Raw genomic sequence first — 23,955 nt, 5'->3', positions numbered from 1 at the left:
TCTGTTTTGCGGGATTTAATTGTTAAAGGGGAACTAAATAGAGCCTATTTTGGTGTTTTTATTTATCAAGTTATGTATATTGATTATAAATTTGAAAAAAAAAATAACAAAAATGATTATCTTCAGAGTTATGATGATTTAAATATGAGAAACCATAAACCTGCGAAGGACTTCCGTTTGCGCCATCTTGCCATCAAAAAACGCCCTCATGAGGTATAAACAGGTAAGGAAACAAAGCATGATGACGAAATAGTATCTGATTAAATATAAGCAACTTAGGGAGCCATAGTTGGCTGGACTGGTGAATTGACTTCTAGTCTTGGTTGTTTCGACTTTTACGTTAATGTTATTTACAAGCATATCAACATACAAACATTATGGACGATTGATCGAGACAGGCATTTTGTTTTGTTTTTTGTCTAACTGTCTAATAAATGCTGTTTCCAGTACTGCACTGTGCAGCGTGCAAATTATTCAATTTAGTTTAGATGCTGGAGTATGCAATCTTGAGTTCGTAGGGTGGTGGTGGAAACATTTTCGTCCATGTATTCACGGGGCTGCACTGGCAACTCATGGGACAAGTGTCACAGGAACACCAAGCAGATTGTTCACAGACTTCCATGTAATTTGAAATAAAACTATCATCCGAACAAGGGGCATCGTCGACGATATACTCTCATCACTCACACTGGACTGATTTGAATCTTCACAGTATACCGTACTTCCCTGATCATAAGCCCGGAGGCATGAACACGTAATGGAAAAGTAAAGGATGAGCTTGTACTCGAGGACCAATTCAGAAAAAATAATTTTGTTTTGGGGTTAAACACTGTAACCGTCTTGTAAACAACGAAAAATTATCCAAAAAAAGTTATTCGTTCACCACGCCGGGCTCGGGAAAATAATACCTATTTTTGGAAAAAAATGCGTCATTGATTTGAACGACACTTTACAATGAAGAAACAAACACGTTCATAAAAAAAACACACATTTTATTACAATTTACATACCATCTGAATTTACGGTGAAATAATGGGTAGGGCCTGTGAGGAAACAGTGGCGAAGGCATTTATCATTATCTTCGTTTTGGTATGTTTTCGATCATACGCAAACTCTCAACGCAAAGCAATTTTCCACCATGAGGTTTTTCAGCACGATTTGACCTGGAACAACTTCCTTTGACATAACAGGTCATGTCTTTCATTAACCAATCAAAATGATGTGTCGTAATGATGAAATTTTCCGATTATTGACGATGATTTTTTAACGCAATGCGGAAGTGAATTACCGCAATGTTAACATGCGATCTGTAGCACTGATTGCAACGAAAAAACGATGATTTTTTTCCCTAAAAACTGGCGATTCGCAATTTCCGAAATATAAATGACGGTTAATAGTAACTGTGGGTAAACTGAGTGTGGAGGAAGAATTTAAACACCTTTCTCGGTCGCCAACATGTCTCATCGTTCAAACCCTAGGCCTTTCATGATAGTCTCAAAGTAAACCATGCCCAATAACCAGGTACACGACTTAACGATCACATTTTTGGCTTTTCGAAAGCTACTACTCAAAGAAATAGGGATTACTCCAGAATTGCAACATCGGGGTTCATCCTGAGTAAATGACAGAATAGAAAGCATGCGAACCACGTTGTGTACGTTCGCCACGCACGGCAAATGTGATATCCCAGAGTTCAATGCGTTTTGTACCATCCAATATACACTTTATCTCCGCACGAGGGCGCAATTACAAATTGAAAGAAAAACTAGCATACACGCTATTACCATTCTATGACCTCAATTGACCCACCAGCCTCATTCCCAACTTGATACTGGAATTCTCATTTTTTTGATGTATTTAAAGTTTTTTACCCGGATCGTTTTAACCATTTCAATAAATAGTTATAGACTATAATTGATTATGCGAAATTACTGCATTTTTGGTGGTTTTTGGCCTACTCCTCTCACTGTTATGTTAGAATTACCGCGAGAGTGCCTCCTATGGATTGTCAACAAAGTTACACAAAGTTACACAAAGGCTCACAAAGTTACGTTCGGTAAGTTCCTTTTTTTTACGTTTCACACACAAAAAAAGCAATTTTTAGAAAATAACGTTCGATTTCTTCAATTGTTGGCGCCTTTTTTGTTGCAAAAATGCTGGTCGTGAAAACGAAAAACGTAATTTTGTTGGGGATTTCGAGAGCTTTACAACGATATGTAGATCGACCATATACACGTTAATGAACATTTTCCATGTATCTGTTTTTGATACCAATGCATTTCATTCGTTTCTCTCAATATTATTTTCTGACATATTATTCATAATAAATTATGTAATATTAAAGTGAGAATATACTAAATATAGTTAATAACAAATGATTTTCAAAAAAAAATGTGCCACGCCCCCTCCACTTGCCCCATTTCTCCAGTAAACGTGACACACATTGGTGTGTTTGAAGTTGAAGAATTAATACCTAGAAAATAGTGTCATTACAAATTTGACAATTTAGGCTGACTTTAGAATAGTTTTACCAAGTGTAAATAATAATTTATTATTATGGCAGATTTTTTATATTAAATATTGAGATTAGTTTAATAACAAATGATTTTCAAAGAAAATGTGCCAGGCCCCCTCCACATGCCCCATTTTTTACAGTCAAAGACTTCATAGAAAATAGTGTCATTACAAATTTGACAATTTAGGCTGACTTTGGAATAGTTTTACCAAGTGTAAATAATAATTTATTATTATGACAGATTTTTGATATTAAATATTGAGATTAGTAATGCATCTTGTGTTTTGTTTCAGATCTTTTGTGCTGAACTTACCATGGACAGTTTGCATGTGACGAGTGATACCTGGCTTGATTCTATATACAACATGGAGATGTGATGCACATAGTGTGCATTTGTATTCCTTGTGTGTGCCAAATAAAATTTCAAAATGTGATTCAGCAGAATCCAACAAATTCACTTCAATGTGTTCAGTGTATTTAATTTCAAATGCTAGTGAAGCTGCTTCAAGTTTCTTATCAAGTTTGTTAAGATCATCCTTTTTAGTAACTTGAAGTAACTTTACTGAATGATTTGCTTCATTAATGTCAACCTTGGTATCAAATTGATCGACCAGTTTTGTTTCATATTGCTTCACATTATGTTTTTGATCTTCAGATAACTTTGCAAACTTTTGTATAAATTCCAGTTGTTGGTTGATCTTTTGAGCCTCGTTGAAGAGCTTGTCAATTAGTTTACCCACGTTTCTCAATTTAGCATGAAGGTGATCCATAGTGTATTCATTTATGGGGTCATACTTTATAAGAGGATGATTACTCTGACCATTACTTTTTTCTTCAGCCCATGAATTCATATCCGCAAGAGTGATAGACATATCCCATTTATGATTTGGATTGTGACATTTATGAACTGTAGCCAAACATAAATTGCAGAAAAAACTGGTATTCTTTCTCTGCAAGACCAAACTTTTATACTTTTCATCTCGTTCCAGTTTTCTACAGTATTTCATCCCCTTTATATCATGTTGGGCAAATTTTTCAGTGCATGCCAGAACAGGAAGAATGTCAACTTCTATCAGTGCATCACTCTCTGGGGCATTTATAATGGCAAATGGAATGTGGTTTGCATCAGAAGACTGGATTTGGATTTCTCCATACTTCATTACCATTATATTTTATCAGACGTATAGCATCACTGATGGCAAATACTTTGAAATTTTGGGACACTCCCTTGAAATCTTGGAAAGTGTGGCCACCCTCACCTACAACTATTTCTAACTTCTGTCTCTCATTTTCATCAAGGTCATAATCCAATTTCTTTTCAGTCAATATGTTGAGGACACTTCTCCAAACCAGGCCTTCAATATCATGAACAAACCAGCCCTTTTTATTTTGAGAGGCAGTTTCTGACACCATAGTGTGGAACCGTTTCAAATTATTTCACAAAGTGGTTAATTTGAGAATTCTTGAAACATTTTCTTGTGTTCTCAGAGATTTCTCTAAACTATCATTGTCAGATTCAGATAGACCGCCCCCTAGATGGATAAATGTGTGTTCTGCTTCAGAATCATTCCATAATTTAGTGTCATTTGTAGTCTGATCTAATTTCTGGGAAGATGGTGCTGCTAATAAAGCCAATTTAACAGAAGGAGGCAGAATATCTGATGTAATGGCTTCCTTGAAAAATGATACAGATAATACTGATTTGGCAAATGTTTTATTTTTATTTAATCGTAATTGCCAAAGAGCACTCTCATCAAATCCAGACAACTTTTCATCTACTGCCTGGTGCTGATTTAAGATTTTACTGATGTAGGCTCGACTCCCAGTGGCTTTCTTAGAAATTGCTGATCTTTTCGTGCTAAATAGAACTGCAAGAGAGACTTCCAAATATTTCTTTGAATCATCCCATTCGTGACCCTTTAAATTTTCCAGCAAATTTCTCACCACTTGTCTTACTTGAGATGGCCCTTTTTGAATGATCAAATCGTAAAGTTACCCTATTTCATTAGCAACGAGCGATCTCGCCTTCATCAGCTTAAATCTGTGAAAAGCACGGCTGGCAATAGAGCTTGCCGTCATTCCCATAACGAACAAATCATTCGACGCGATAGCATAAAATCGCCTACAAACCATTCGAAGTGAGCACATCGTTTTAACTTTCTCGAACTGTGAACTATAGTCATCACTGTCATTAAAAAAGCAACAAAACCCGAATATTCGAGTCAAAATCTCGGAAGAAAGATCAGAAAGCGAACGACCTTGTGTGCCGACGGACAACATCGGCGATCGAGTGAGCAATTGAAGCCAATTTCCCACGTAATTTTGCGGCTAAACTTGCCTGCTCGACTCTTTTGGATACTCTTAGCATGATTGTGTAGGAATACGTCCAGAAAATGTGATATTGGTACAATAAATCGCACGATAAGCACATGGAAGGCTAACCCGGAAACAACTCAAGCGCTAAAAACGGTTTTTGCGCAGAACGATGCCAGATTTCTGGGTAAAACCTCGTACCGTGCCACGCACTCTGAAATTAATGCGAGTTTTCTCATAAAACTAAAAGCATGAAACAAACTACCATGCCATTCACGATTAATATGAATTGAAACACACCTTTTACACGCATATTATAATCGTGAATGCTCTCAACTCCATAAATACCAAGTAAAAATATAGGGATGGGCTTCATACTCGAGAGGGACTTACGATCGGGGAAGTACGGTACTTTAACGCAATTGGGCTTTCACTCTCAGAATACTGTGGTTCAAACGCATAAGGCTCTAACCCAAGTTTTAAAAAGCACATTGTGCATATAAAAGTTGAGTTTATACTGGTAGTACACAATGCTTGGCAGCACGAACGGCTATGTACAATGGCGTATACGAATGTGATCAGATACTAAAACATCATAGCTTTGAAAAGTACCCGGATGTTAAATATGTTCGTTCGTTATTTATTCCCCTCCATGAATGGCCTCCATGGTGTATGATTGCAAGCACTTCAAATGCCTATCCAAGCTACAATTATAATTAAAACAAAATTAAACCACTGCAATATTATTTCGAATACAGTTTAGAATATACACAACTATAAATTAAGGCCGCATTTAGGTTCGCTTTAATAGCACAGGAAATGCTACATGCCGGCATACACCACTGGATCACATTTTACAATTATTTCATTCACACCAATTAAAAAGCAGGGCAGCTTCCTTCATTAATGTGCAAAATAGGCAAAGAAGGAGAGGGTCATCAGTATTCTTTAGTTTAGTTTAGTTGTCATTCACTAATTATGAACGAGATAGTAAGCACGCGAAAATTTCCCCAAAAAAAAGAAAGCAAGGAAGAAAGAAGAAAAACGTCAAAAGAATGATCACTCCTGTCAAAAAGATGTTGAAAGAGACGATGCTGGGTTCGTACAGAACGGATTTCCCCGTCGAAACCAGTGTCAGCCATGAAGTGGACGAAGAAAGTTTTACCATGAATCAGACTTCGATATAGTGGGTGATACTCCTGTTCAAAACGTTCGAGAGATGTCTGTATCTCGCAGGAAAATGTTGTTACCTTCCGACGTAGAAGAAGAAAACGAGAGTGAATGTCACGACCGATCGTTTGAAGGCGGAGAGATTCGACTCGTTGACATGGCACTGTTGAATGGCGCCCTAGAAAAAGCGATTTGTCAATTTTGCAAAGTAGGCAAAACCGAGTAGGCAATATCTCAATAGTGGAGCGCAGGCGTCACGGTCTGGGCAGTCAGCTTGAAATCCTTTGCACGCAAGGCGATTGAAACTGAGTCCGCCTAGCTTCCCGTCATCCCGAAAGAAGAGAGCAGTTTTCGAAATAAATAGAAAGGCTGCCATTAGAATGCGAGCGATTACCCCACAGCCGCCATTTCATTTGCTATCGTATGCCGCGCAAGTTGGTGTCGGAAGGTGTTCTTCTGCCTCCAGGAGACTTCGAAACTTGTGGCATGCTTGAACTAATAAGTTTACAAACACAACGGCCCAAAAATAAATACACTGTATTTGCAAACACTTCAACTGCCAAGTGTAGTGTCTGTATTGTTTGTTACTCGCAAACAAAACCGCCCACTTTGCATAATCCAAGCTTTAATGAATGACGTCACCGCTCGTTATCAGAACAGACCGTCACAAAACTCCATAGCATGAAAGAAAACGGCCAAAAAGCAAAGTTTTTCACAGATACAAATGTCGGTTCATGAATTTTCTCAAAAACAACTATCAAAGTATTTCATTTACAATTAGCCCATGTAAATTTTGCTGCTAAAACGGGAGTTAACGTTGATTGAAGTTTGAAGTGTTGATTTCTCGGTGTTCGGTTTCTGACAATTACTGTTGACCTAATTTTAAATAGCGTTTCAGTGAGTAGCGCTACGATGTCGCCGTTTGGTTTTTCTTACTCTTGGATATGTTGGCTTCATATCCGTATTTACATTTTTGCAAAATTCTATTGCGTTTTTTCACAAACCTCGCACAAACCATCATTATACACAAACTTTAACACCAAAAAACGTGCTTGAAATTTGTGATTTTCGTAAAGGAAAAAAATACTTAATGCAAAAAATAGAAATACGGATTTAAACTTCATGACCTTTGCTTCAAAACAGTGTAAAGTTTTTGATCGCATGAATGACTGTAGAGATGACAATTAAAATGTTATTCACATTAGTTAAATTATCAGCCCCGCTGATTTTCAGAATCACGTGACGCTAAAACATACACAATGTTCACAAAATATTAATAATAGAAAAGTACAAGTCAAGAGCTTTCCAAACATATATAGATTGTATGGTTTCTTGTAAAATTTATTCCGATTATAGGTGTTTACATTTTTCATGCAAATCTGCTATCCTGCTACCTTAAACACGTAGTTAGAGGGTACTGTACCAATACACACATAGTTAGAGGGTACTATACTATGACACATGGTAAAAGATAAATCCAACTCACCATCATCATCATCTTTATCTTCAATTTTGCCCAGAAATTCCTCTTCTGTGACATCTGTGAGACTTTTAATCGACCTCTGTCCAGGCATGTGACATTCACCAACGATTTCATGATTTGTACTTTGTTTCCAATCCCATACCCACAGTAAATTGTCATTACATGTAAGATTGTTACCAGTTACATCACTGCAACAGGAACAATAACTCAGTTAGAAACAAAGTAACAATAGTTTTTCAGCACTAGAAGGCGTTGATATCCAGTCTCCTTATATTATAAAAAAAACTTTCATCCTTATTATCAGCTTTTGATTTAACATAAATAACTTACATGTATTTTAAAGATGGAATTGGTTGATTCAGTTGGATACTTTCTAGTAGATTATCATTTAAGTGCAACTGTTGAATTTGATTTAGCCCGGCTAACTTTCGCTCATCTATTTGCTTCAACTTGTTATGACTGAGGCTTCTAGAGTAGTATGGAAAGAAAAAGGTAAGAATAATATCAAGCAACCTGTCAACTGATAAGGTGGAAGATAACTGGTCAATGTACATACGAGTTACAGCTTGTTTTTTCAATTCTAATCGCACAGTAAATTATTAGCATTATTCTCTCATACACATACTTGTATTGCTATAGGTTCCAGGATATCTATTATGTTAACTTTTAATGCAGTTGAATTATCTTTTTCCTTGAATAGACTGCATCCGAACAGTGACTAATAAATGCTGGGATATGTATTTATACACTTTATTTTTTTAAAACTACATGTACTGTATTAATTTCAAGGTCCTCAAGATCATTTCAAATGCCTGAAATACACTATTCTAATTGGTTGAGAGCGTGTTTTAATTATGTAAGCAGTGATTAAATAGATAATATACTATGTTTCTCCATGTTCAGAAGTAGGCCCCAAACATGAATAACACACAGCACACGGTATGGGTGAATTATTGTACCAAGTGAAATCTGCAAAAATATGATTTCACACTAAGGATGTAGAAAAAGAAACGAAAAATGCAATTTTCTGGCATTTTGGATTCAAAAGAGAAGCATAAGAAAAATATTGTTTTTTTTTTAATTAGGCAAATAATTTCAAAAACAAAGATTTCCACCTGTAGTTGCGGTGAATCCAGAAGTGTTGCTGATCTTCTAAACACAACACATACCAACAGTGTTGCTAACAAGAAATTACACCGAAATACAGGTGTGAATTTGTGCCACCACTTGATGTATCTCATTCTGAAATGTATATCGGTATATGGTAGTTCCTGGGTCCATTTCATTTAACTATGCAACTACTATGTTTCAGATGTTGTATCATATTTGAACAGGGTTTATGGTGGTATAAAGTTATTTTGGTGTCTCAGAATTACCTTTAAAATGAAGTTGGTATAATATGAACAACCAACCCAGAGGCAAGTATACCACTTAATTTTGCATAGTTCATTTTATATACAAACTCACTAACTCAACTTAGTATACTGGTATGTTCTGAAACTTGTCAAAATCTTGTGGTATACTTGTCTCTGGCAATGGTTATTCTATAAATATAACAAATTGCATAAAAGTTTCCAAATCTGCAACCCAAAAAAAAGATTGGGGCTTGTATACTTACAGATTCATCACACTGCCAAGGCCATCAAAAGCATTGTTCACTATCTCTCTGATGTCATTGTCGTTCAATTTTCTACAATTTGGAATAAAGATAGGAATGTTATATATATCCCAGAATTCATATGGGTATACAAGATATATGTTTGGTGACATGATGAGCCCATTCTCTGTGTGCATGTCAGTTGAATGCATTTGTAACCAATAGTGTCATGGAAGCTAAAAATTAGGTGCGCAATAATCTGACCAAAAATGAACAAATGAAAAAAAACAAGTCATTGTCAATGACACGTCCCTGTTCCGTTCATATTTGAGTGACATATACATTCAAAGCAGATCATGACCGAAATCTCAGGTCTGATCTGAAATGCACCTGCATATGTACAACACATTGTACTAAATCTGAACAAAATCCATCCATGCATGACTGAGATCCGGTTCCGGAATTGTGAAAATACGTGATTTTGATGCATTTTCGGCCTTAAAATGGCCATCATTCAGCTATTTGGCTATCGTTAATGAGATCATGAAACAAATGCACATATCTATTTGCGACATGATGTACCATGTGTGTGTGAAGTTTGAACTTGATCAATCCAGACATGTCTCAGATACGGATCCAGAACTGAATTCTTTAAAACAAAATGGCCGCCAGTCGGCCATTTCGAACTTGATCCGAAACAAAAAATGACGTGCATCAAGGTCCTATTATGTTTAATGTAAGTACCAAATTTGAACAAAATCCGTCCATGCACAACTGAGATCCGGGTCCAGAATGGTGAAAATGTGCGATTTCAATTCATTTTCGGCCTTAAAGTGGCCGCCATTTGGCTATCGTTAATGAGATCATGAAATAAATGCACATACATATTTGTGACATGATGTACCTTGTGTGTGTGAAGTTTGAACTCCATCAATCCAGGCATGTCTCAGATACGGATCCAGAACTGAATTTTTTAAAACAAAATGGCCACCAGTCGGCCATTTCAAACCAGACCCAAAAAAATAAAAAATAACGTGCATTATGTTTAATGTATGTACCAAATCTGAACAAAATCCGTCCATGCATAACTGAGATCCGGGTCCTTAAAATGGCCGATATTCGGCTATCGTTAACCGGATCATGAAAAAAATGCATGTGCATATGTCCCATATAATGTGTGATGTATGAGTGAAGTTTGAACTTAATCGATCCATGCGTGTTCGAGATACAGGTGATCACGAACGCACAGATGCACAGACACACGGACGCACACAGGGCAAACCATAAGTCCCTGTTTTCGGACTACGTCCAAACGGGGACTAATAAAGTCAATACATAAAAAATTAGTTGATAATCATGTTCCTCAATTAATACTACATGTACATGTACTGTATTAATCTCAATGTCCCTTATAGAATAACATACTGTAAAAGTATGAAAAGACTTTTTGGGTGTTTTGTATGGAATTTATTTTCACTGATTTTTGACAAGTTGAATGTAAAATATAGGAAAAAAGAGATATTTGCTGGATTTTATTTTCACTGAATAATTCCTTCAGCGAAAATTAATTCCAAGCAAAAATATGTTATTTTACAGTAACATAAATTGTATAAAAGTGACGACAACAAGGACAGACATTTTCACCTCATAACTTAATCTGCATCTGTGATGATAAATAATGTGTGGCATTATTTGATGTATACTAAATGCAAAGATATGCAAAAGCTTTTCACTGCCCATATATGGTATCACATAGCACTAACTAGGTTTAATACAGCGTGACACAGCCCATATTTGGCAGTATTCTCTCTGGGATATACGCAGGGTAGTGGTACCCCACACAATTCTTTCAGGGACAGAACCGAGAGGGAATAAGTGATGAATTTTAGGCATAAACCAATAGTACAAGGATTTCTGCCTTTCATCCCCATGTCAAGTATTCCCGCTTAGATTTGTCCCCAGGTGGTAATTAGTACAACCTAGTGCTCTGTTTTACAGCCACATTGGTCTGATGCTGCCATTATTCTGACTGTCACACTGGTTTCACACTATGCCATTGCTAAATTTTTAAATCAAATTGATGAAAACTTGAAACTTGTGTGTACACATGTAGTTGTATAACTCTAAGAAATGGTTGAAGAGTATATTCATAATGGTGATTTAAAACAAAGAAGGTGTATTGAGAAAAATACTTACAAATCTGTCAAAGACCACATGCCCTGAAAGGCATTAGCTAATAGCACCTCCATTTTGTTATAATCCATCCCTCTATAGCGATATTAAAGAGATCATTACAGGTTATTGTCATGTGACCAAAAAATGTACATTTCTGCACCCAGTTGAAATTTTGGAGATGAATGAATTAAACAAATCTGGCAAAATATAATCTTGTCAATTATTTAGTTTTCTAATAATAATTGAACAAATAATCAATGACTGTTCTGTGTAAAAAGAAAAAAGTTTATTCCATTTCCACTGATTCCAACTCTAAACAGTTCGAATCATGTGAATGATGTATTTGCAGCACGCCCTCAGATGGTAAAATAGAACACTTGAGAGAGCGCAGAAAAGATCAGAAACAACATGTCAACAATCAGCAATGTGGTAAAGCTCACTACCATATTCTCCATTAGTATCAGAATCATACACATCTATGTAAAACTCAGAGGTGTGTTTAGAGTCAAAATAAGTATTTTAATGATCCAATAAATAATACATCCAGATGCACTTCTAATAGAGAAACAATGGTATTTATCATACAGTATACCAATTACACAAAGTCACAATTAAAAAAACATTTGATGTATGTTAGTGTATCAGCATTCAGCAGTAATTTTGAAAAGCAACTGAGAGTTAAATATGATGAATAAGAAAATACCAAATAGCTAATTCACATAATTTTGTCACAGAAATTTAATGGCCTAGTATCAGTAAAGCCGAATAAATTGAAAATGATAACGAGACCACAGAGTCAGATCAGGTCAGTTTGAAACAGGTTAGGTCAACAAAATGTGTTTAGATACTTACAATGTCTTGAGGTTGTGTAAACCTTGTAGCTTTCCTAGAGTGGTGATTTTATTGTTTGCCAACTCACTGAAATATAAAGTTAAAGATAGTTACACACGATACAACACAAAGAATATATTTCCATCAAGTTGTTAAATTGTACTGAGTTGCAGTTTATTGTCTTAATGTTCAATGTATGTAGCAAGTTTGAACAAAGTCCATTCATACTCAACAAGATCCAGTTCCAGAATGTCAGAAATGTTAGATTTTGATGATTTTGATGCATAATGGCTGCCATGCAGTTATCTTCAAACAAATGGACATGCATACGTTTTTCAAGATATATGATGCATGTGTGTAAAACTGTATGGACAACTTGTTGTATTACACATGTCACAAGGACTTTGTATACCTGTAATACACTATTTTGTCTTGGATTGTATAATAATGCGTCATAATGAAGTCATCATCATCAAGACATTGTATTTGGGTTAAGGTAGTACGAAAAAACACTTATGGAATGCTCAATAATAACTATTTATACTGAACTCTTTACTTATTATACTCACAGATAAGTGAGATTGGTTGGTGACAAGCCAAGTTCTCCCAAATTAGTTAGCATGTTGCTTGACATGAGGCTGTGAAAAAGAACAAAAGAGATATTATATAAGCAGTACCACTACATCTATAACAACAGCTCATAAAAACATTTTCATCTCAACCAAATATTATACTCATTTCAGAATTTAAATATTTAGAAATTCAGAAGTTCAAACGAAGGGGTGTGACTCACTATTAGGGTCCTCTATTGTACTGCCCTCTATATGTGATTGCACAAGGCTAAGATCATTTCAAAATAATATTTATTTGCTCCAGTGATGTCAGTTTATAAATGTTCTTTAAATATTCATAAATTAACCATAAACCGCATATGGGTAATACTAATTGTGTGTGTAGCGACTAAAAAAAATGTTTTGATTGATAACTTTTTTTGATAATTACAATTCATCTTGTATTTTTATTTTTCTGTCATATGCAATCAGGAATATTTATAGAATACAATTTTGATGTTAGTTTACTAGTTGGGCTTGTAAGATTTAAGCAAAAATCTTGCCTACAAATTGAAAAGAAGGAATGTTTTAAAGAGTCATGTGGGCATGATGTACTCTTGTAATTCTGTAGAGCCTTATGTAATTTGAAGTATGTGAATAAAAACAAAAATAAGAGTCAATCCTACTCACATCAAAATAGCAATCATTGAACAGAAAATCTTTCGGCTACAGTTTAAATTAAGAAATAATAAAATAATAACAAAGTTGTTACTTACAGTTTATCTAGGGCAGGCATTTTGGATAAATCAAATGCATCTGTGGAATTGAGTTTGTTGTATGACAGATCCCTAAATCAACAAATGATAACAAGTTAGTATATAAACAGTAAAGCATGTTACCCTGACAATATGTCATCAGTACCTCCAGACCCCTAGGAAGACAACCGCAATACGAAAATGAATAGAACAAAATGCAAAAAATGTATACTACTTTGGAGACATTTGTTTAGTATGGCATAAGCCATTCCCCACAAAAATAGCATTAAAACATACAAATGCACATAAATTTTGTCTTTGGATCTGCGTGCGAGTATGGTTTGGGCAATAGACAATGTTAGTAAATCAGACAATCCCAGTGGCATGTGGATTAATAAATATATACACTGAATGAGTACACATCAACACTACTGATGTGTTCTGCTAACTTGATGAGAACGTTTCTCCCTACAATTTCTTCAGAACTCTATGGGATGCTTAAGGGTGTAAAATAGCCATCAAAAACATCAAGAGTACCGGTAAATACTGAATAGACTTTGATTGTGAAATTGCCTCTATCAACACATGTAATGTATTGTGTATTATCTATATGTGAAGTTTCAATGGAATTGGTCAAGACATTGCCAATTACAATAAAAACATTTTTTTCACCCCATTTTTTTTAAAGACAAATAGTTAAATTGTGTCCATGTATTGTGTATTATCTACTTATACATGTAAAGTTTGAATGTATTGATCAATGCAATGCCGAGAAAAAACAAAATTTTAACCCTAATTTTTTGAGCAAAAATAAACTTTTTACATAAAAATACCCTTAAGGTAGAGATGCAGTTTATTTGTGAATTTCAATCAAAAAAAGTTTTTTATATAGATTTTTATCTAAAGAACATTCTGTGAAAATTTGACCAATGAATTCTTATTGGAACACCATTAAAATTGCTGTTTATTTTCTGGTTAAAAATAAAAAACACTCACACGTGGCAATGTTTATGTCCAATTGCCTAATTTGCATGAGTAAGCAAATAACAGGACCTTTGATTGACAATATGCATATCGAGATTGTACGGGTCATAGTTCATTCAATTCACGCGCATGTGCAATTATTCTCGAATCAGTTATCGCTCGCTAGCAAACCAAACATTATATTTCCTCGGCGTTTTTTCCTAATTTTTATCATTACATTATGCGTGGTGTGAAAAGAAAGAGAGGTAGAAAGAAGATTCAGATGATTTCTATGTCGGAAGAGGCAAAAGCTACACTGAAGGCATCAGCCCGCCAAACGAAAAACAAAATCGACATGAGCGTCCAAACGTGACTTTCCCTGAAGGCGTGAATCCGAGTTTCTGATTGACTGAGAGATTTTATTTTTAAATAATTGTTCTCAAAAAATAAACTGAGCATGTGAAGAATAATTTAACATTGTTTACAGTGATAACAGCTCATTGTCTAAACGAAGCTTACCCATTCACGCTAGTCATAATAAACATCATACTCTTGAATAGGCGTCAATGACTACGGTAAAACTCTATATTAGGCATCAGGAATGATTGAAATGTCCGAAAATGACGCCAAAATACACCTTAAAAGTCCTATTTTATTTTGTTCTAAATCCCATCCCGAATTTACGGCAGAATCTGGTCCCTCAAATAAGGGATACGTGAGCTTTGATTCTAACCGGATATATTGCACTGGGTCGGGGAGATACAAACTTTCGTGTATCTTTTATCCAATGCTAGGTGCTAGGTGGTGCGAGACAGCTTTGTTTGCAACCGGACGAACTCCGTTTAATTCAATGAAGCAAACAACTGACAATGCTAAAATATATTGCAGAGGTACGCTAAAATTAATTGAAAACAAGCAAATAATTTCAATGAAAAATAAATCACAGAGAGAGGTATCTTGATACATTAACAACTCTTTTGACGCGCTGACCGCTTCTCCGCGTTTGATGTTTTGTTTTCCTTGTCATAATACTTACTGATTGATGATTTTGTTTTGATTTTTGAGTTTTTTAGCCTGCAACTCGGCCACGACCTTTGCTTTTTCCGTGAAAAATGGGGAAGTTTACGTCAATTTGACGGACATTCCATTTTTTTAAACTAACGAGCACACTGTTTAGCACTCCTATTTTTTCATTTGCTGATTTCTATTCAGAAAAATTCGATCGTTCGAAAATGCACCTTAATTTTGCGCTCATGTCATGTCAGATTTCCAACACAAATTATTTAAAACCGGCCGAAATTTTAAAACTTTTACGTTAGGAGCTGGAGCTCTGTCCTTGCAGCGACCGTCGCCGGTAGTACAACAGCATGTTTTGTACTAGTACGTACATCCGTGCGCTGATTGTCTGCGACTGTCTTAGAAAATCCCTGAATAAGGCGTTACCAAAATCGGAAAAAATAAAAAATTGCCTCCTTAAAAAACGAACAGAATTCAAATATTTTTTTTAACAAATATGTTGCAGTGGGAAAATGGGATTGGAAACGCTGAACAAAACTGTGCCTCGCGTTTCGATTCTAGGATTACGCGATTATTCATTATTGTGCGTTCGCTTCCTGGAGTTGGTTCTAAATACTACATAAAAATCATCAAGGATAATTAATTTAATATCCCACTTTGTACTCTTCACGGTAAACCATAGGCTCTGAAATACTCGTAGATTTTTTATTGAAAATACATCGAAGAGAAGCCATGATGTTTTGATCGTGATAAAAAGTCACCTTCCTAGGACCGCCCCCTGTTTAATAATTCATGAGATGACATCATGTTTACTGGGCATTGACACGTGTTTTTACCGACCCCATCAAAACTCTGGTGTGAATGACGTGTTTCTGATTTATATATTCAAGAGCAGTTGTTCTGGTCCAACAATTTTACATAAAATGTCTATGTCTATACGTTAACTTTCAATTTCAATAGTGTAGAAAGTATGACAAAGTATGACAAAGCAGTAATTCCCGGTTTAACGCGCAAATATGCAAATTAGCCTTTTTCTCGTCTTCTATTTTTGGTGAATTCTTGGGTTTTAAATTAAAATAGCTGATAGACGCTTTGGCCATTTGCCTCGAAATTTTCACACTTTATTGACAAGGTGTTTCCCCTTCAAAATGCGTCCGGACAGTTTATTACGACGAGTGGAACAAAAATAACAAGTCTGCAATTAACATGGATATATAAATTATGCAAAAATAGAAAAGAGTGAACTTTGAGGTCATGCTGTGCGACTTTGAAAGCCGTTAGAGAGATGAGTGGACGCATTTGAATTAGTAGTATACCAAGGTATCCAGTGATGTAATTTTACCCACAAACGGACTTGAAGTTTTTGAGCTAATTTTTTTTAAACCACTTGTGTCCAAAAAAGCATATTTTTGACCTAAAATCAAAAACGCATTCTGGATATTTAAAATAAAGACAAGTTTTACAAAGTTTGTATAATGAGCTTTCAGAAAATATATAACATGCTGGATATATAATACCATCTTCATTGTCTAATTACTCAATTAAAAAGCAAGCCAAATAAACTGCATCTCTACCTTAAATGTGCATAAACTGCAGAGAAACTTGCCAAGCAGCTGGAAATTACACTAAACAATTTATCCAAAAAACTTTGTTCAAATCAGCCCTCTTCTGTGACATTTTCATTGGCCTGGGGCTAATTAATGTTCTTTATATCTTGATTATGCCACAGAGCATAATTGTCACAATATCCATTTATCTATTTATCATACCAACATACTGTTATAGCAAGACATACTGGTAGTACTGAAAAACACATCAATTTAGCTTAGCTAGCTTGTCATTTTAGCTAGCGTGTAATTTCGCTGATTTATTTAAGATTGACATAATTGAAAAGAAAGTATATTCTTACAAATGAAATTATTGGATTCTGTTAATTTGTGCATTGAACCAAATTCTCTAAATTTACAGCTATTTAAAGTGCCTGTGCAATGCCCACCCTCACGTTTCCCATTTTAGATCTGTGTCCCACTGAAATGGGTAGTTATTGATTTTTTTGCTGAAAATGATTACTCGTATCCAAGTAAATTTGGGATATTTCTCGTGTTGTAGCCACGCCCACCTATCGTGAAACGGTCGACTGTTTCCGGATTTCCGACTCTCGCCGAAAGTGCGCCACCAAATGACAAAATGTGAGAGGAAGTCATACCCCTGAGCCGTAATAACACTGGTCGTTCAGAATACTTTTAAACGATATACATTCTTTGGTCGGCGTTTTTTCTTTTTTTTTGTCTATTTTTTTTTTTTTTTGAGAGAGAGTTTTTAGATGTTGTGTTGTGGGCAGTTGCAGTGAAACGTATAGTCATAGTGTATGTATTCACACATTTCTAATCGATCCGAAGGTGCGACATCACTTCACCTTAGTTCTCTCTTGAGGGAAAAAAAGACTAGGTTTAAAGAGAAACGCCGAGAACGTAAACCTGGCGCAACACTTTTGAAAGAAATAGATTCCGGACCCGCCCATGATCACCGAGGCGGATTTCAGAAGAGAGAGAGAGACGTCTGGCAAGTGTTTCAAATCAGTTGACTTTTTATAGAGACCATTTAGTCCCTGTTAAGTAAAAGGTAGCAATAATTTTGACAGTGACACGAAAACGAAGCGTCGGACAAACAGGAAATTACACAGCCCTTACACACTGCTAACTGTTTTCATTTTCGAAGGCTAAAAGTTTCTGAATTGTTTGGTGGTTTGTGTTGAATTTCGAATTCACACCTCTGTTCTTTTTTACCTCCATGCTTGCAGCTTGATCTGCGTAATAATTTATGAAATAAGAATTCGGCTTTGGTCAATGTGTTTCCACCATAAAAAGTTTTCATACGATGTTATAATTATGACAATCACGCCATGGATCAGGCTAACTCGAATCCACTCTGAATTTATCTGTATGTATGTCGATCTCGATTATTTTTGTTATCCAATTAAACGCCGCTTTTAACGCACTTGCCCTCGCCGTGACCAGACGCGTTCGCCTATTTCAACAAAATGTCAATTTATTTCCACGCGGCTGTAATTTATTTAGTAACTGTGATTTGTCCAAATTGTCGTTTTTTAATTATTTTGTAGTGATCACTACAGTCTAATGTTCAGAATATCAAAATATGTTCTCTTTCATTTCAATTTTGAAAGTTCTATTTTGTCCAGCGACAGTGTACAAACGTGCGCCGGTGTCGGTGACGATCACGGTGACCAGCTACACCAGAACGAACATATTTCGCATCTAACTCAACCCCATGCAACAAAAATTGATACTATGTGTTCATTATGGTCTATTCTTCCTCGACGAACAAGTACATAAGTGACAATATAGTCAAAGACGAGAAAACTGCACAAGAAATTTCTGTATGCAAATGAGAAGCTAATGAGGAGCCTCGTTTTAAAATACACAAAAATAAAGTTGCCGAAGACTGAGTTTAAAACACATTTTTTCACTTAAAAAAAATAATTCATGCTTAGAAACATAAAAATTTATAATATTTATGTATCAATTGATAATTTTAGGCGTGAAAATAGCAGCCATTTCACAGGCACTTTAAAATTATTTTACAGTACACGCCGTGATGTATTAAAATAATACTTACAGAACATTGAGTTGTGGAAAACTGATATTAAAACTAGCACCAACATCTTCTAACTGGTTGTTTTTTAAATTGCTGAAAAGATAATAATGTAACCATGACGACAGAGCAGTAAATTCACTACAATACAATGTACATCACTAGGTGGCGCTGTTCACCACAAATCTTTGAACATAAACCAATACATTGACTTTCGAAAATATATAAAATTTATACCCAAAAAAAGAAATAGCTCTTACATAACGGATAAATCCTGATGTAACTCTAGAAAGGCTTCATCTGGTAAACTTTTAATTTTATTGTCTTCTAGGTTTCTGGAAAATATAAAATAACAAGTCACTGTCAATAATTTGTCTTTGTAACACTGACAAAATCTGTCAAGGCACTTTCGAAAAATGGTTCATTAATGTAAAACCGAAATGGCCACCAGCTGGACATTTTGAATCGAATCACAAAACTAATTATATATGTTGTCCATACTAAATTTGAATGACACCAGAGCAGCCACACCACCTGGGAAGTGGATGATTACATATTTTTAAAAAAAACAGCAGCTCGTCGATCAAAGGTCATTAATTCTTGTATTTATACCAACATTTAAAAAAAAATCTAGTCCAGAAAGACTGGAGAAATTATGTTGGAAAGATGGACGCATGGAACCCAAAACATAAGTCCCTAGTTCAGACTACATCTACTACATAAGTTTTACTTTATCTTGTAATGCTAGAAGAAATTTGATGAGCACATCATGCACTCATTTTTCACATTATGCCTGGCGCTGTCTCACCACTCTTTGATAAAACATTGCGATTACAGCACACAGACAGTAATTTGATAATGTTGCACAAAGCAAACATCATGAAGATGAATTGCCATGTGATTTGATCACCCATTCCAGATAACCAATACAAAGATCCCTGCTACATGTACAAGACCTTATTTCAAACTATTACTACTATTTTAAATATGGTGATAGGATTGGCCTAACAAGTGAAATTAACAAGGATGCTATAGAATTTGTAGAAAACCGATACATCTGGCATGTAAACATACAAGCACATGTTTCTCTGAGAAATAATGTTTACCACTAGATGGGGTGGGGGTGGGGATGGCGGCTTGTTCAGTTGTTCAGAGAAAACACAATAAGATCTTTTGTGGGATTTATTTTGTTTAGCATTTTTTTGTTTAGCATTGATTTGGTAGGGCAGGCCATCATGGTAAAATCATACGCTGCCAGGCTAAATATCGCACCGCGAGGGTAAAATTTTTCAGTGCCATGCTAAAATGAGCAAATATAATCCCGCATAAGTATAAATTCAAAGTGTTTTAATACATTGGTGAGAGGTCACATTTTACATGAACAAGAACATGCACTAAGAAGGAAAAGCATGCCAGAGTCGAAACAGGGTGTATCATGGACTTGGTACAACATGCGCTGCGACAATTGAGTAATCGTCGACATCATTTTGGGGCGCAATTGAACTTCAAGTACTTTGCGAAACTTGCGATGCTGACATCAAGTGTGCATTGACCGAAGTTTGACCTTAAGTCACGCACTGAACTGGCATGTTACCTTTTTCTTTTATTGTCTGCGCATCCATCTAGTTGTTATTACCGGCGGTATATCTGACGGTACTAACGGTAATAACACAACTTGTATGCAACTCAGTTTTGGCTTTGAATATTTTATTATCGTTTACTTGGTGTGCTGCTTTTCTAATAACGCAAATATGTTTTAACTCACAAATACCATGAACGCGAAGAGTTAACTGAAAGGCAACATCGTTTTTTGAAAAACAGAACAAAAAAACATGCCAATGCAAAATTATGTGTGCAAGGTTAGATTTATAGAACGTACATGATCACTTTTTTTAATAGTTATGTCGCATGTGAAACACACGAGACATTTTAGTTCATTCATTTCTTGTTTACCGATCTTCAACATTTTGTCAGGAATGCAATACGGACAAAGAATATACATTAATGATACCTGTCGTCAAATTAACAAGAGGCTCGAATCAGGAAGGCTCGGCTATTTTAAACTTTATTCAAGTGTAATAAACATAAGTGAAATGTATTTACGAGTCATAATACTTGTAATAATTCGAAAGTTACGACTTTTACTTTTGGAATTGGTGATAAATACATGCATAAAATTACAGAATTTACAGCGTCACTTCCCGTCTGACACGGCACAACACGTCTGTTTGGTTTGGGAAAGGCTTTTTTTACTTAACACAAATCAAAGGTGTTATTGTCAAACTGAATTGGTATATCTAAGAAACGAATGATTATCGAATTTGTACAAAAATCAAAGTACAATTTGTACGACTTTACGTTAGTCAGTATTTTACCAAATCGCGTGTGAACTAAATGCACACATTTTTGCCAACGACGTAAGAAAAAAATGATACATTGTATGTCGTACTGTATCATTCTAAATAACTATGTTGCGAAGGTGACTATGTCATTTTTTTATATAATTATATATTTTTTATATAATCAATTTTTTATCAGAAATGTAAAACGTTCGCCCCAATTCAAATACTGGAGTCTACAGGCTAAGCCTTTTCGAGAAGGCTTTGTTGCACACGCAGTCATGTAACACAGAACACTATTGTTATGCAAACAAAGCTATCAAAGTTAATGAGCTGCTTGCGTTAACGCAAAGCTAGCCTGCGTTAACGTAAGTCAACGCGTTAGATAAGCAATAGACTGGCGCAGTCGGGGAGATTAGTTTGTTTTTGTAGTTAAAACAAGATAAAAAAAATCTTATCGATTTTTCCATTGCCGGTGCAATGAGGTTGCAGAGATTTACGCAGAGGAAACGCTCCAGATTGCATCTAAAGGCATCTAAATTTCCACCAGGCTAAATTTTCAACCCACGGAGAACACTGTATTAATTAAGGCAGGTGGTTTGGTTGACGACAGTGTATGGCGACAATAAAAGGCTGGCTAATAGAAATCTGTTTTAACATGCATTCTCTAATCCTATACTATAAAAACAATCACAATACCACATAGCAAGGAAAGTGACAGTAAATAACACAGAATAAATGGCATAGTAAACACGTACTGTATGCGTGACTCAAACTGGTGCTCACGTACGGCACCTAATCGCCTAACATTATGTCACAGCACATCTTCCCCTAGGCCAGCTGCAAGCGTTACTATTATTTCTTTGATCTATATACAATGTACAGTATTTCATTCTCTGATAATTTATTTGTCATATAACATACATGTATGTTCAACAAAATCATGATGTCCAACTTTTATCTAGTGGGATGTAACACTTTATTTTTAAGGTACAAGTTGGTTTGTAATAAGCATGACCTACATGTACATAGTGGTTTATAGAGAAGTCATTATGATAACCTTTGACACATTGATAACCTTTGACCAATATTACATGCAATATTTCATTAGAACTTCTGCAAACTGTTGAAAAAACATTATACAGTTTAGATCAAAGAACCATTTTTTTTTAGTACTGTATAGTTTTTTTTTAAAAAGCGAGACTATATCATTATTCCACAAAATTGTTTGTCAAAAAGTGAGTGTCCTTGATTTTTGAAAAAAAAAAATTATGGCACACCTCTAAATAAAGTTGTATAACTGAGAACCTAAAAAAAAGACCAGTGGAAGACATTGCAAGACAACATTCAAATCATAAATAACGGTAAATACTAACGCACAAACACTTACTGTTGGTAAAACTGAAAGCCCCTCTAATTTTGAGTATCTTAGCTAAAAATCAAATCTAAATATTATACTGATTGCCGGCTGATGCATTGTGGAATTTACAGTCTTCACGACAATAAATCCCATCATGCATTGCTGTTTAAATCCTGCTTCAAAAGCAGGCTAAACACAACTACCAGTAAACTAAAAAGAACATAACATCAGTTGAGTCGCAACGGAATTTGTTATGTCAAAACAAGCTGGTCTCTGATTGGACTGCTTGTTAGGTGTTAGGAGTAAGTGACCAATCAGGTGACTAGCTTTGCATAGACTCCATAATGATGTTCAACATTTGGACAGCAGTGGTAATGTAAGATGAGCAAAATACTAGGATGGGTCTTATGTCTATTCAGGAAACATCTCAAAGGGTGTGGCATGCATTTTAGACTAATATTAATGTAAAATTCTTCACATACATGTAGCCAATATTCGATTGATGAACAGAGAATTCTACATGCGATTTAATGACTTGATTACACCCTAAGATGATAAAACTCAATCACAATCGAATTGAATCTATGAAACTGCTTGTTGATGTTTGGCTATTTGCAAGGGGAATATCTTGCAAATTTTAACAACAACTTTAATCATTGTTCCCATCTCTGATTCTCTGATCACTGGGCTGTGTCAGCTGCTACAATTTGTACTCAATAAATTAAGCTCACATCTGACCAATATCTCCCTGCTTCTTTCATAATGCACATATACACAAAGTAAGAGTGGAAACTCTTTGATCAGAGGCTGGTAATCCAATCAACACGTGCATGGAACAAGCCGATTTCTATTTTGGCCGGGGAACCATTCCACACCAGATTTAACATGTGGGCCAAAGGGATTGCTTTATTGCAACATTTCACTTTCTGTATGGCGATTGCACACAATTTGTGAGGGAGCCTAATATTGAGACAAGTCTGGGTCCCAAATATGATTACTACCTTTAATATGCTAAAATATGTTTGGATAATTAGAGTAGCAACACATTCTTATTCCGGCCCAATTAGACTTAAAAATATACCATGAATATTTACTTCTGAGATAAAATTGTTGGTACAATGTATGTGTTAGTTCTTGGATACAATGTACATCAGCCTCGTCGTTCTGTACTTTGTTCAGTAATTTGGACTTCCCAGATTGCGTAAAAACGGATAGTTTAATGATTTTGACATGAAAATGCTTGATGTATCATTTGCTGAGGGACGGCCGCTTAG

General features: G+C 35.5%; 1 protein-coding gene and 1 long non-coding RNA gene across 2 annotated transcripts in view; one reads left to right on the top strand and one right to left on the bottom strand.

Moving 5' to 3' along the window:
• Positions 1 to 23,955, bottom strand: part of LOC100370316 (uncharacterized) — a 30,073-nt gene that overhangs the window by 2,475 nt on the left and 3,643 nt on the right. The window contains exons 2-10 of the mRNA XM_006818784.3: positions 19,243 to 19,317; positions 19,007 to 19,078; positions 13,412 to 13,483; positions 12,654 to 12,722; positions 12,106 to 12,171; positions 11,275 to 11,346; positions 9,100 to 9,171; positions 7,812 to 7,949; positions 7,485 to 7,669 (exon numbers count right to left, since the gene is read on the bottom strand). Coding sequence (XP_006818847.1) covers positions 7,485 to 7,669; positions 7,812 to 7,949; positions 9,100 to 9,171; positions 11,275 to 11,346; positions 12,106 to 12,171; positions 12,654 to 12,722; positions 13,412 to 13,483; positions 19,007 to 19,078; positions 19,243 to 19,317 — 821 coding nt within the window. The remainder of the gene's footprint in view (positions 1 to 7,484; positions 7,670 to 7,811; positions 7,950 to 9,099; positions 9,172 to 11,274; positions 11,347 to 12,105; positions 12,172 to 12,653; positions 12,723 to 13,411; positions 13,484 to 19,006; positions 19,079 to 19,242; positions 19,318 to 23,955) is intronic.
• LOC146740949 (uncharacterized) lies at positions 2,006 to 2,972 on the top strand. Its single transcript, XR_014930024.1, has 2 exons — positions 2,006 to 2,056; positions 2,809 to 2,972. It is a non-coding gene; the product is annotated as an uncharacterized LOC146740949 (long non-coding RNA).

The sequence above is a fragment of the Saccoglossus kowalevskii genome, chromosome 7, assembly GCF_978046115.1.
Source record: "Saccoglossus kowalevskii chromosome 7, keSacKowa6.1, whole genome shotgun sequence".
Taxonomy (NCBI): Eukaryota; Metazoa; Hemichordata; class Enteropneusta; family Harrimaniidae; genus Saccoglossus; species Saccoglossus kowalevskii.
This window is presented reverse-complemented; position numbering and strand designations above follow the sequence as displayed.